The sequence below is a fragment of the Nelumbo nucifera genome, chromosome 7 (assembly GCF_055504915.1).
Source record: "Nelumbo nucifera cultivar China Antique chromosome 7, China Antique-T2T, whole genome shotgun sequence".
Classification (NCBI taxonomy): Eukaryota; Viridiplantae; Streptophyta; class Magnoliopsida; order Proteales; family Nelumbonaceae; genus Nelumbo; species Nelumbo nucifera.
This window is the reverse complement of record NC_142655.1, coordinates 12,008,250-12,022,373: the sequence shown is the minus strand read 5'-3', so window position 1 is coordinate 12,022,373 and position 14,124 is coordinate 12,008,250. Positions and strand designations below refer to the sequence as shown.

The 14,124-nt window shown below is 35.6% G+C and overlaps 1 protein-coding gene across 2 annotated transcripts; it reads left to right on the top strand.

Annotated features, from left to right (window-relative positions):
- Positions 1 to 3,074: 3,074 nt before the first annotated feature.
- LOC104608831 (UPF0481 protein At3g47200-like) lies at positions 3,075 to 13,918 on the top strand. 2 transcript variants are annotated; one of them, XM_088891098.1, is made up of 6 exons: positions 3,075 to 3,178; positions 6,235 to 9,715; positions 9,804 to 9,921; positions 11,881 to 12,457; positions 13,100 to 13,250; positions 13,372 to 13,918. In XM_088891098.1, the coding sequence occupies exon 2, from the start codon at positions 6,288 to 6,290 to the stop codon at positions 8,055 to 8,057; it is 1,770 nt and encodes a 589-aa protein (XP_088747224.1). In that variant the 5' UTR covers positions 3,075 to 3,178; positions 6,235 to 6,287; the 3' UTR covers positions 8,058 to 9,715; positions 9,804 to 9,921; positions 11,881 to 12,457; positions 13,100 to 13,250; positions 13,372 to 13,918. The 2 variants fall into 2 exon arrangements, with proteins under 2 accessions (XP_088747224.1, XP_088747223.1); XM_088891097.1 differs by having other exon boundaries at positions 11,881 to 13,250.
- Positions 13,919 to 14,124: the final 206 nt, after the last annotated feature.

Below are 14,124 nucleotides of genomic sequence, written 5' to 3'. Positions count from 1 at the left end.
CTCTCTAGGCTTCACTATCAGCCGTGAAAGGTTTGCAGATGTAATGTTCGTTGATGGCTGTTTCCTTGTTTTTTTCATATGCAGGGGAAGTCTGATCTGTTGGACTTAAGAAGTGATGCTATAGTTTCAGTAACAAGAGATTTGTTCTTGCTGGAGAACCTGCTTCCATTTCTAGTCATCCGTACTTTGATGAGTTTCGTTTTCCCCCAAAATGCAGGCAACGGAATGCTGAACGAGTTTGTCGAAGTAGCCAACCGTTTGGTTTCAGAAGATTATTACAGGTATCGGAATATGTACATGTATATGAGTTTCTACATGTAATATATGTACAAGTATATATTAATTTTAAATTCTGGTTCCAATTTTTTATTTGTAAAAAATATTAAAAATTGCAATTGAGGCCAGAAAAGGGTTTTTTGAAATAAATAATAGGGCAAGGTGCCATAACACATAGATCTTGAAAAGTTACACATTTGATAAAAAAAAAGCACCACCTCAATATTTGACATTAGAATACAAAGTTATGACCTCCCAAAATTTGCATACACATTTAATGTATAACAAGTGACCCAGCCACTATGTAAAAGTAACGCCCTTGGCTGGACATGAGTTTGGTTTGGTGAATAATGGCAATTTCATTTTTAAAATTTTATTAATTAATTAAATTTAAATTAAATTATAGCTCCCGAAAGTCTTTCTCCTCGTCTCTCCTACTTGGATTCTTTTATTTTAATTTGTTATTATTCTTTTGAATGAAAAAAATTAAAACAAAAGAATAAAACTAAAAATAACTAAGTGGTTTTCTTTAAAGAAAGCATAAGTCAAGTACATATATGATACACCACACACTTCACAAGTTTTATGTAACAGGTTACAATTTAAGGCAGAATGGCAAGAAAAAGAAAATAGAGAAAGTTTAGATGGGTATTTTGGTTATTTAATGCCTTTTGTCATCTAACTTAACAGCCAAGGGGGTATTTGTCGCAATGTAAAAGTTCAAGGAATCTTTGTTGCAAATTAAAGTATAGGGAGTTTGTGGCTAACCCTATTGTACAGGGGGCTTTGTAATTTACCCTTTTTAAATTTCTCTTTTTTTTTCCTTTTTTGTTATCAAAATTGCATAACTAGGTCGAATTGATCAAATCATATTGGTCCAATATGGCATGAACTAGTAATTGAGGTTAGTGAGTGGAATGCTTTCGAGTATTCAAATTACCATGGTTTTTGAACCATCGTTGACCTGGTCGGTTAGACCGTTCGGCCGAAGAACTGTCCAGACAATCGGTTCCGTTTTACCCCAAACTCGGTCCATGCCAAAAATTGTTAAATCAGTCAATGACCCATTGACCCTGGCGGTCGAACCGTCGATTCGTTGACTTATTCAACGGTTTTGACTATTTTTTATTTTTAATTATTTTTTTTTTATTTTTGATAGAACGAGCCATTTGTTTGAACTGGACAGTCGAACCGTCGATTAGAAACTAGTGGCTAGAATGGTTCCTTTTCCAAATCGTATTTTAAGACCATGCAAATTACTCAAACCTACTATTTTTTTGAAAATTGCATAATCTGGTCAAACTAATCAAACCAAATTGTTCTAGTTCAAGTATTCAAATAACCCAACCCATTAACTTCATCTTCTTGATACATAGCAATTTTTAGGCCTCTTGGCCCATTTCTTCTTTTTCTTTCTTCTAATCCTAGGAATCTAACAAAATTGGCAATCATCTTGAAAAATTCAGTTCAAAGCAATGGCACCATAAGACAAAGGGAACAATTCTTGTTCACCAAAAAGGAATTTTAGAAAATTAGTAGTGAAACTTTCATATAATTTATTAAAAAAAATAGTGAGTTTCAACAGAATATTTTTGAAAATATAATAGAAAAAATATTTTATTGAAAGAAAAAGAATAAGTATATTAGAAAAAATATGGATTTGATCCTATGGTTTGATCTATTTTCTATAAGAAATTGTTTTTTTTTTGTCATTTATTTAATATGACCAGGTCCAAATGGTTGATGTAATTTGCACAAGTTGGAATTTTTTATCAACAGAAAAGGAATTTTAATTAATTGAAGATTAGAAATTACACAAGACATGGGGTGTAGGTTCCACCCATTCACAATGGCTCAAGCCTGAATTCCAAATGTTAGAAATTACACAAGGAATTTTTTTTGTCATTTATTTAATTGAAGATTAGAAATTACACAAGACATGCATATATATGTAAAATTTTAGAGTGGATTAATTGACCAATCTAAACCTGGCCCAGGCCTGAATTCATCAAATTACAATGCAGGTTAGGCTCAAGTTGGAAAAATCGGACTTGATCTCAGGCTTAATCCACCCTAAGCCCAAACTTTAAGACTGGGACTGAGTTGACCATAAATCCGGCCCAACTCGCCCTACTTGCACCCCTAACATTAAAGCATTATAGCACACCAAGCATAGAGAGGTATATTTTTTCTGAATTAATGCATAATAAAGGGTGTTCTAATCAGTACCTACCAAGGGTTTGATTTATGCACCCATTTATTATATAACATTCTTAATTTCTTGTTGTTTAGAAGACAAGATTCTTGGGTTTATGTGCCACTTCTTTTTCTTTTATCCCCAGAGGGATATATAGATTTGTATGTTTAGTATGCCACCTCATTCATTAATTCGATGATGTAATTCCATCACCCTTTACAGTAATTTTAATATTTTATAAATATTTCAATTAATGATTAATTTAAATTTTGAAAGATATGGATAATTATCTTTCAAAAGCATTATTAATATCATATATTTTTATTAAAATATTCTGATTTAATTTTTATAATTTGAATGTGAACTTGTGAAGCAAGGCTAAGTATAGAAAATGTAAATTTCTGTAAAACGAACAAAAAAAAATGGAGTCACATGTGAATTATTTACCTACCAACTGTTTGTCATTTTTAGTGAATTATTTCGTTTACAATAATATAATAATGTTTCGCCAACCAGCTGTTTGTCATTTATTGAATTTATTTCGTTTGCTCCAAACTGACAATATAAGTTTCAGTAGGGTAGTAATCAATCTCAAACTCGAACCTTAACCAATCGAATATGGTGGTATTGTGGTAATCAGCGAGCGACGTCCGAGAGAGACAGAGAGAATGAGAGCTCTGGGAAACGAGATAGACACCATGTTCTGTAAGTTCAAATTGTTATTATAGCCTTGTTCTTATTCCTTCGTTTCATTTGTAAATTTAGGTTGAAGCATTGAGGTTTAACTTACCACCAGTTATATCGTTTAGTCCGTAATATAAACCATAAAAAGACTAGGAGTCTATTAGGACCGATGAAGCTCACAGGGCTATCAGTCTCACCAGTCCAATTGCCGGGTGCAATCCAAGTCTGGTAATACTAGATAGAGGATCTCCAATTTTTTTCTTTATTAGCTGTGCTCTTTCTTTTTGAATGTTTTTGTCATTTCAATTTCTAACAAAAGACTGTATCGGAATTTATCTCCACCTCTTTCCTATTTTCTTTATGTTTATGCACATAATCTTAAGCCTTTATTCATGTAAATTTCTTAAACTACCCTAATCGTTTAACTAATTGATTAAATATATTCCTACTTATTGAAAATTAACTGTCTCTATCCCTTGTCTTGTTTCTTTCGGACAATTGTCTAAATCTTCCTTTACCGTCATAATAACTTTCAAATTTCCAATGTGCCATCACGTCACTATTATAATTTTAAAAAAATCCAAAATGACTCATTTATGTTCAAAAATGCCCTTTCAAATATCCCATCATGTAACCCTTCAAGCCTGCCTTAAAATACCCTCATAGGGTTGAACCACTCACCCGTATGGACTCGAGGGGGAGAAGGGGAGTCTCCAGCACCGGCACCGCTGTTTGAGTTTGAAGACTCTCGCATGGCGACTGTGCACATCTGAATTTGTATTAGCACGAGGGAAGCACGAGAATTGCCACACAGGAAGTACGAGAGGTAGTGCTTAGGTTTGAAAACTCTGGCATGGCAACTGTTTCCCCTGCCTGGCTGACTATTTCCCTCTCGTCTCGTCTGTACAGAAATCGAAGACAAGCCAGTAAATGGCTCCACTTCTTCCATTCTTCCACTTCTCCTCTCCCTCTCGTCTCGTCTGTACAGAAATCAAAGGCAACCCAGTAAATGGCGCCATTCTTCCATTCTTCCATTCCTCTCCCTCTCGTCTCGATTGTACAGAAATCAAAGACAACCCAGTAAATGGCACCATTCTTCCATTCTTCCACTCCCCCTCTCCCTCTCGTCTTGTCTGTACAGAAATCAAAGACAACCCAGTAAATGGCGTCATTCTTCCATTCTTCGACTCCTCCTCTCCCTCTCCCTCTCCCTCTCGTCGCGTCTACATGGCGCCATTCTTCCACTGTTCACCTTACCGGGCTGCCTAGCGACTGTTCACCTTATTGTGCTGCTGCTGCTGGTACAGGGAAGCCATTAAATGGCGCCCATAGGGAAGTCAAATCCGTGTTAAGTACACTATACACCATTAGACCAAAGAGAGCAAGCGACTTTAGCAGACTGTGTAGAGCTGACGGATTTGACCATCGATTTCTTCTGAGCAACTGCTCCGGCAAGTTTAGAGAGAACTTATATCCCACTTTATGGTTTGAGAAAGAGTGATAAATAATAGGGAAGGGAAGGGGAGGTGGAGGCAGAGACGAGACAGAGATCATTGGGTTTTGATGAATCAGCGTTTTTTTTTTTTGTCTTTCTGTTAGCAGACGTTACTAGTAAGGAAAGTATTAATCAGTTGTAAGAAACAGCGTGAGTAGCGACAAGACAATTTTCAAACAGTAAGGATACATTTGGTCAATAGTTAAACCATAAGGATAGTTAAATTTACCCTTAATTTTATTTGCTAGTTGTGCTGATCTTAGAATCAATTGTGATCTTATGAGTATTATCTATATCTTTGATATCTAATGTAAAACATACAAATAATGAGTGTACCCAAGGATTTGACAAGACAATGGAAGTCCAAATAATGAGGTTTGGTTAGTGATTTTTTCCCTTGTTATTCGTCCACTGTGCTCTAATTTCTGCATTTCAGTGGCTTATTTAGTACTTTTGATGAAATTTTAATTACAAATCTTGAAATCATGCTCAATTACTCCAGTTTCCTTTTTCTTGCCCTCCAAAAGATTTGTATTGCCAGATTATTGAGACGTGGCTGGTAGGGGTATTTATTGTATGATCCAAAAGGAAAAATTGAACCGAATCAAACTGAATTTGAAGTTGTTCGGTTCTATCTGAACCTGAAAATGGTTTGCTTGGGTGTGACGTTTTCCTAAATTATGGTTTACAGTTTTGGTTTTGTTTATTTGGTTTATTAGATTTTATAAATTAAACCAAATCATAAATTGAAATAATATTGTTAGAGAATATCAACCTATTCAATGATTTATCTAACAACTTAAACTTTTAAGCTGAATGGTTCTTTGAGAAATATAAATATTTATAATAAATTATTTTTTTATAATAAAATAAAAGTTCTAACTTTTCTCTTTCTAACCTCTCGAGACACTGGTATGTATAAAATACATGCACATAAAAAAAAAAAAAAAAACTGCAAGAGTGTAGGGGTGTTATTTGGACTTTCTAATGGAATTAAGCCTAATAGAAGCATAAAATGACCGAAACCGTATTTGAAACAGCTCCAAACTGTTATAAAACGGTTTGGTCTGGTTTGGTTTCCATACCAAAACAATTTGGTTGATGGTTTGCTGTAAAACGGTTTGGTCTGGTTTGGCTTGATCTGAGATCATTTTTCAAACCGCGCCAAACAGAACTGATCTGATATTGAAATTCCAATTCTGAATCAGATCTGTATATATGTATTATTATATTGTATATAATCGAACTTGATTTTATTGGAAACCACCAATAACAAGACTTAAAGTTTGCATTAAGTCTTATATGAAAGTATTAACTCTTAATATTTTCATTAAATCATGTTATTAATTAAAATATTCCTATTTTTGAATAGGTTATGTGTGGGCAGAAAATACAATTAGAACTATTACTTTTTCACCACATTCAATTATTTCTACTTTTTCAATCACATAGTTAAAAATTAGAGAAAATCAAAGACACTTGCTGGTCTTTAAAGAAAACCTGAATTTTTGAAACATTTTTTGTATGTATTTTTCCCAATAATCTTCTTCCACTTAGCTGTGTGGTTTCTGATGAACAACAGGAGGGCGGATAAACTTGATTTTAAGCTGATTTAAACTCTAACCATAAATCCCAATGACCGAGAAACGCAAGAGAATGATGGATGAGGCAATGGAAAACCCCATTTCCTTATTTAAAGCAAGTGCACCTTCAACTGTGAGGAAAGATCTGCCAAACCCATTTAATGCAATATTATTTTCATGGCAAAAAGAATTTAAATGGAACTGGAGCACCCTACTGGGTGACCATTCCACTGATGAATGGTTATCAGAAATAATTGGAGACAAGGAAGGAACCACTCAATCTGATACGAAGGTACTAATGCGAGAGGTTCCAAGGATAATGCAAGAGATCAAAGAAAACGAGAAGTGCTATCGTCCTGAAGTGATTTCTATCGGCCCTTATCACCACGGAGGTGGTGAGAAAGAGAAACACAAGATCAGAATAGCGTGTAAGTTGGCTTCAGAGGATAAAATCAAAATGACGAACTTGTACGTGGAGGTGGAAAAGAGAGCTCAAGATGCAAAGAGAGATTATCTCGATACTTCTGAAAATTTCAGGGAGAATGAATTTGCACGTATGATGTTCTTGGATGGGTGTTTCATTGTCTATTTTATTTACTGTGTTGCAAAAGACAGGCTCGAGGATATGGAGATGAAAAATGACGATATATTCTTTGCAGCAAAAGACTTGTTCTTGATGGAGAATCAGCTCCCATTTTGGGTTCTCGAGGAATTAGCGAGCTTGGCATATCCCGACGAGGATTGGATGAAAATGGTACGCAAGTTTGTTAACGCAACTAATTCTTTGGTTGCCGAAGATGTTAAGTTTGATTCGAGCAATCCTCAGAACAGTGAGTCTAGTCAGAGCAAAAGAACTAAACCTCATCATCTCCTTGACCTTCTTCGTACCAAACTCCTTGAAGAAAGTAATGAAACAGATGGACCCAGAAAAGGAAGATCCGATTGGTTACCCCCAAATCCCTTTACGCTATGTTCTTTCAGAGATTCATCCCTGCCCCTCACTACCAAGGATCAAACATTGCAGAGATACCAACAACAAACAAGCTGTGCCTGGCTCAGTAACATGTTCGGATCTCGTCTTTCCAAATGTTGTTGTTGTTGTCGTCCAAATTGGAGGGAGCAATTCGTGTGGCACAAGTTCAGGTCAGTCAAAGAGCTTAAAGCAGTAGGGATCAAATTCAAAATGAGCAAATCATCTAGCCTCAAGAGTGTTCGTTTCCGACTTGGTTTCATCTATGGCTACGTGTATCTTCCTGCACTGGTTGTTGATCGTTCAACCAAGGCGAGATTTCTGAATTTGATAGCCTATGAAAGATGTTTAGCTGGTGGTTCTGAAGAAAAGTTAGGCACTGTTTTAAAAACCGAACCGGAACTAGAACTACTTTGTCCACCGGTTCCTGGGCGAAATTGTCCGACTGTCCCGGACAACGACGTTTCCAAAACACTAAAGTTAGGAATAACTTCCTACATATGTTTCCTGGATTCACTAATTGATGATGCTGATGATGTGAAAGAGCTAAGATCAGACGGTGTACTCTTCAATTATCTTGCTAGTGACAAAGAAGTGGCCGACCTCATAAACGAGCTAGTAAAGGGTTTGGTGGATTCCGATCAATTTGATCAGGTTAAACTGGAAATTCAAGATTATTGCAAGAGAAAGATCAGGCCATGGGTAGCTGAAGTGTTGATTAAACATTTCAAAACCCCTTGGACTATCCTCGCTCTACTTGCACCCATCTACTATGTAGCATTTTCAGTTTCATTGGACTTCTATAAATTCAGACATTGGTCGAACTTCGTATTCTCCATTCCAACTATTTAAGATTTAAAAGCATGTCTGAACTTGATCTAAACATTGTATTCTAAATGATTATTTATCTTATAAAAAGCGAGAATAAAAATCTCAAGAGAATTCTAAAATTAAGAAAAAAATCAAAATGGTAAACCTGATTTCAAGTCAGGTTTCAAGTTGTCGAGCAAATGCAGACCTAAATCCACGTCTGAAGTATCACTTCTAAATGATTTCTATCCTTGAGTTCTAAGTTTGAAATAGAATGGTAGGTTTTTGGTTTGGTTTCAGATCTGGTTTGGGATTGACAAGAATTGAGACCTAAAGGGATGCATATCCTTACACTAGGAAACTGAATCCATTGTAACTTGTAAGAGTAGTAGTCTCTATTTGTTTTTTTTTTTTTTTTAAATAAAAAACACAAAATTCTAAAGTGGTTGAAAAGAAAAAGAGAGTAAGATTTGTGACAATGGACATCTGAAACGGGAAAACGGGTTTGAACCCAACAGAATCGGAAACCTCATTTGATCATTGGTTTATCGGTTAACCATCTGGCTAGATTGTTAAGTTAAGACCATGAAAATTGTCCAATAACAATAGGGCTATGCTATAATAGGGGTTGGATTCGGATTGGATTCATCTAGCATCCGAATCTGATCTCATTACTGAATTTTCAAATAAAGAATAAAGAAAAATTAAAAAATTAATTATTATAATATAATCAGGCTCAAATTTTTATGGAATCCGCATCCAATGCAATTAATTACTAATAGATGTAGGTTTTAACATGCAAATACGAGTAATCTGATCGGATATCGGATTTTTTTGAAGTAATCACAGCCCAAAAACCATCAACATCACTTATTCCCTTTCTTGGATTTTATTGGACGTAGTTCAGGAAAGTTCAGGTTTGACGACCAACCTTGCACCCACTACCTGGGAAAAGCATTCCAAACTTTATTCGTTCATTGCGACAAAACCTAATCTTTACTGAATTAATTCTTGTCTAAATTAACAAGCTTGGTATCTCCGAATAAAGTAAATTCCTTCATCACTACCTTTACTCCATTCTACTTCTACTTCAGTTTAAACTTAGATCATACGCTGTGCATTAAAATGAAAAATGCACGCTACTGTGATCGAAGTGTGAACAAACAAGAGCACAACTCTGAACTCTCCTTCCTCTTAGTATTGCAGCAACAACAACAACAGAACAAATCCAGGGCTTTGTTATCTCTTGATGGGTGAGGAAAGAAAGAGTGTGAGTATTGAGATCACATAGAACTCTATTTCCAGTCCAAACAATGGTGGCGATTTTATCAAAACTGCCGCCAATGAATTAAACCAAGGAAACCGTTAAAACAGGGTGGCGGTTAAGTGAACTAAACCAGCGGTATTCGCATTAAACCAGCCGGTCATAATTAAATTGTTCTTAGATCGACTGGTTCAATGCTTTCCCTCCATTGATTTCTAAAATCATGGAGCCGATTTCTGCTCCGTCCGTCTTGGGAGAGAGCAACGACTCCTCCGCTACATGGGAAGAGCAACGATTTCTCTCCCACACAACTCTACTTCTTTACTTTCTCTCTCACACAACAATGGAAGGTTTCCTTTGATCGGGAGTCTGAATTGATCTCTATTTATATTCAATCGGCGCAGAGCTGTGAAATTCAACAGAGAAGTCGAGAAAGGTAAGTTCATCGACCCTTGTAGTTTTTATACCCCATTTTTGTTTCTCAATTAATTATAAAACCCTAATCGTGCTTTTTTTCATCGTAGGGCTTCAACAACTGCTGCTCTACACTCCTAGTACATAGAAGAACAAGGAAAGGGCGGAAGAAGCTTCTTCTTTTATTTACGTTTTCTTACTTGATTGGAGAAGGGCTCCGCTTTACTGGTTAGTGAATAATTTTCAGTTTGAATCTCTCCAGTTCTCCATAAATAAGTTATTTACATTTTTTGCTTTTCTTGCTTTGGTTCTAATATGAAGATGAGTATCGTAGATCAAGTATGTGAATGCAGAATCCTGAATTATGGCTGATCTAGAATCATAGGAAAAAAAAACAGAACAAGTCTACAATTTTCAGATGATTTAGAATAAATGGATTAATTTTCCGCATAAGATATGACCCAAGCTGCCAGAGTAGCTTATACCACTTCTTGATGAAGTTAGAAAATCATTGTAAATCTGAAATGTATTTGGAAAAAAGAATGTTGTATATTAGCAGAACTTGCATAGAGGAATTATATCTGTAAGAGAAATATATCAAGAATAAAAGAAAGATTTCAAATTAACTTTCTTACTGTTGCATAGAGGAATTATATCCTTTTTTCATAGAGCATTCAGGTAATTAACTTTCTTACTGTTGTTTCTGTTATTCCAATTATAAAGATTTCAAATTGTTTAACACATTCCTAGTTTCATCACTTTGTGGATGAGGTGATGGCTTTTGCATTAACTGCATATTGATTTCAGACATTATGGTTTCTATCTTGACTACCACTTGTTCTGTTCCATATAAAGTAGTTATGTTTACAGCTCTTCTTGATACATATATGGATAGGACTCAACAATCAAGCTATTATATATGAGTAGGATATTATCAAAAAAAATATGGTAAGATGCTTTTCTTGTTTAGTAGCTTGCAAAGGCAAAGAAAAAGCTGTGACCTTAATGGGCAGGCCCACAGGGTTATGCATTTGTATTATTTAACTTAAGAGGCAAAACCTTTACAGTAAATTGTAAATGAACAGAATATTGTTCTCTGCTCGATAATATGGATCTCTAAGAAAGTAGTTATTTGATTATTTTACCTAGAAAGCACATTATGAAGATTCTGTCCTCTTTATTCACATTATCATTTGGAAATATTTCCTGGGTTTTTTTTTTTTTTTTGTGCTGATATGATGGACTCACTGTACTGGGAAGCAGTGAGATGTGCAGATGTTAAAGGGGAGAAAGATGGTTCAGCCCAGGGTCAGAATTTATAGGCTCAAAGTACTGTTGGGGTAGGTGCCAGCTTGGAATTGATGCCAATTCACGGGCGGGCGTTGGTGCATAGAGTGTGGTTTGTTGACATTTTGAATGTTTATAGCTCTGCAGTGGAAATCAGAAATCTACATTGGGCCTGTTCGTACTTTTCTGGATGTTAAAGAGATTGCTGATGCCATCAAAGAACAAGGAAGTTGTTATAATTCATAAACTGAAAAAAGGGAAACCGACCATTCCAACCCATGTATAAAAAATTTGGAATCAATTTTAACAGTAGATGACCTTCAAACTCAGGAACTACAGGGAAGATTTATCATGGGGTGTGTTGCTGACATAACTCATATTCTTTTTTTTTTTTCATTAGTTGCATGGTCTGTGAGTAATCTATAGTTATTAAGAGAAAGCCTATACCATTAGAAGTTTGTTTTTAAACCAATGATGCATAATGGTAGTCTTATCATTTTGAACAAATTTTCTTGTGCAAATCCTCATGAGCTGTAGGTCTTTTGGAGAGGAGGCACCTATTTAGATCCCGCATAAACATTTCTAGGTAATGTAATGACTTTGAGAGAAGTAGAGGCAGGCCTCCTCTCTTCAAAGTGTGGCCTGTTTGTGCAAAAGCTCAAGACTAGAATAACTCTTTTGGATGTACAAATTAAACCCAACTCTTTGATTATATCAATCAATGTTTTGCATTTAATTTGCTTTGATTTATGCCAAATTATCTATAAGAAAGTATTCATGCTGGAATAGATATTAAAGTTAGTTTAATACTACGAATATGATCCTTTTTTACATTTAAGATGAATGGCAACTTATTTGTTCTTCAAGTTGATCTTCTGACTTGCTTAATGGTTATTCCAGGAGGGCTTGCAGAGATTATGACGTTCCAGAGCCTTCTTTTGGGTGGAAGATCAGAGGTATATGATCAATACAGGGATTGGTGGCTTGAAGTTGATAATATGACATGAGGAATTTCTTGAACTGGGAGGTAAAATTGGATATGTAAATACTAGTTTAAGAGAAGATGAGATATTCCATTGCCTCAGAAAAATTAAGCACTCCTTTATGGAGGATCTGCAATCACATATTCCCACTGAAACAGATTGGAAATGTAGCATTTGTCAAGAAGAATATGTAGTTGATGATGAAGTGGGAAAGCTGGACTGTGACCACAGTTATCACCTATTTTGTATAAAGCAATGGCTTCTGCAGAAGAATGCTTGCCCTGTCTGCAAGGCTGCTGTAGCAGCATACTAAGATTGGAAATCATTCAAGAATATGATGCTGATAATGAGATGGGAAAGCTGGATTGTAGCTAGAGCTATCACATGTTTTGCTTAAACCAGTGGCTTCTGGAGTGCTTGCCTGGCAGCCATGCTGCCAAGTGCCAGCTCAATATTAAGATTGACTTCATTTGAACCTCAGTGTCTGCCAATGGGTATTGGATCAGTGTTTCTCCTTTATTGCTTTTTGTACAGCTTTAGACTGAAATAAGCATGCATCCATTCTTTGTTGTGTAATTCCTCTACCCGTTTGTCTAATATAAAATATTGGGCTTTTGTGGGAGCCACAAACACTTGAAAGTTTACAGCTGTTGTCATCACCATTTCATGGGCAACATTTACATTTCATTCAGTTGTTTTGGTTCCTGTGAGATGAAAATACTTTTAATGCAGTCAAAAGTTACCATTCAAAAAAATTAGTTATATTTAATCTATTTATCATTTTCATTCTTCTGTCTACTGTTAATAGAACTCACATATATATGGATGTGAAACAAGGATCTGCTGCAGTGACAAAAGCTGAGCAGTAGCAGGATTAATTTCAATGATACTGGTAAGACTGCATCAAGACAGACGATGATGAAAAAATCTATCCCCATATCCTCAAATAAAGCCAGCAACAAAAGTAAGAGCATAATTGGACTGGTAGATGGTGAACCTGAGGATGGAAATAAAACAGGAAAGAAGAGAAACCTTGGAATAAAAATGGAATCACCAAACCTGCATCAAGTGTTCAATTAATTATAGTGCTTCCACTACTACTTACTATTTTCCCTTTTTTTTCTTTGCCAATGGAGATACTTTCTGGGAGCCAATTTGCACTGAAAATTGCACTCAACACCAGATGGGAATGCTGTAGATGACTTCCCTTCATCTTATGAGTAGGATAAAAAGTCCTGCAGTTGGAAGAAAATTGAGACAGTACCTACTCTGCCCATATTTCTGAAGGTAATGTTTATTACTTTACTAGAGATGGGTTCCTTTAGCTGAAAATTTTCAAGTTTTCACAAATTCTGTAGCTCTAGGGTGTAATAAGAAATGGTTTAACTTCCATGGTTATTGTCTGCAGTTCCAGGATGTCAAATACAAGATAGTTATGAACAAGAGAAGAAGCTCAGATGCTCAGAAGTACATACTCTATGGGATTACGGGTTCAGTGCAACCAGGTTCGTGCAACAATGTCGTGTTTCAGATAACTGAGTCTAGAGTATAGAGTTCATTTTGACCAGAAGGATCTCAGCCCTCATACTTTCAAAAGAACCGAGTCTAGAGTTCATCCAATAAGTGAAGCTGAAGGTGTTGAAATGACAAACAATGTAAATGATTCACAAATAACACTAAGGATTCAAAACTAGGAAGTTTCAGATATTCGACCGGAGGAAGAGGAACCAAGACAACAACAAGGAATCTCCTCCCACAAACTGCAACCCAACTACAAGTTTATATCATATTTGATGGAAAGATTGCCTTGGTTGATCAATATGTGGCTAGCTTTTTGTACAAGCGTAGTTGGAGGATGTGGCCTTGTAATAGACTAATAGTAATATGTGTGCAATGTAAAGTGTGAACACTCTTCAATGATTGTATTGAATTCTTGATTAGAAATGCAAATCAGATTTCAGATTATTAGAATTGATTATATTGAATTCTTGTTTCAGGTTTCAGTTTTAAGCAGGTGTCAACTGATGTTATTATTTAAAAACTAACAAAATCTATGCCGGCAGTCATAGAAACCACCACATTTGACAGATCATTACACTTAAGCTGGCGGTTAATACTATATCTAAGCCGGTGGTCAATATATTTATGGTGGCGGTTTAAT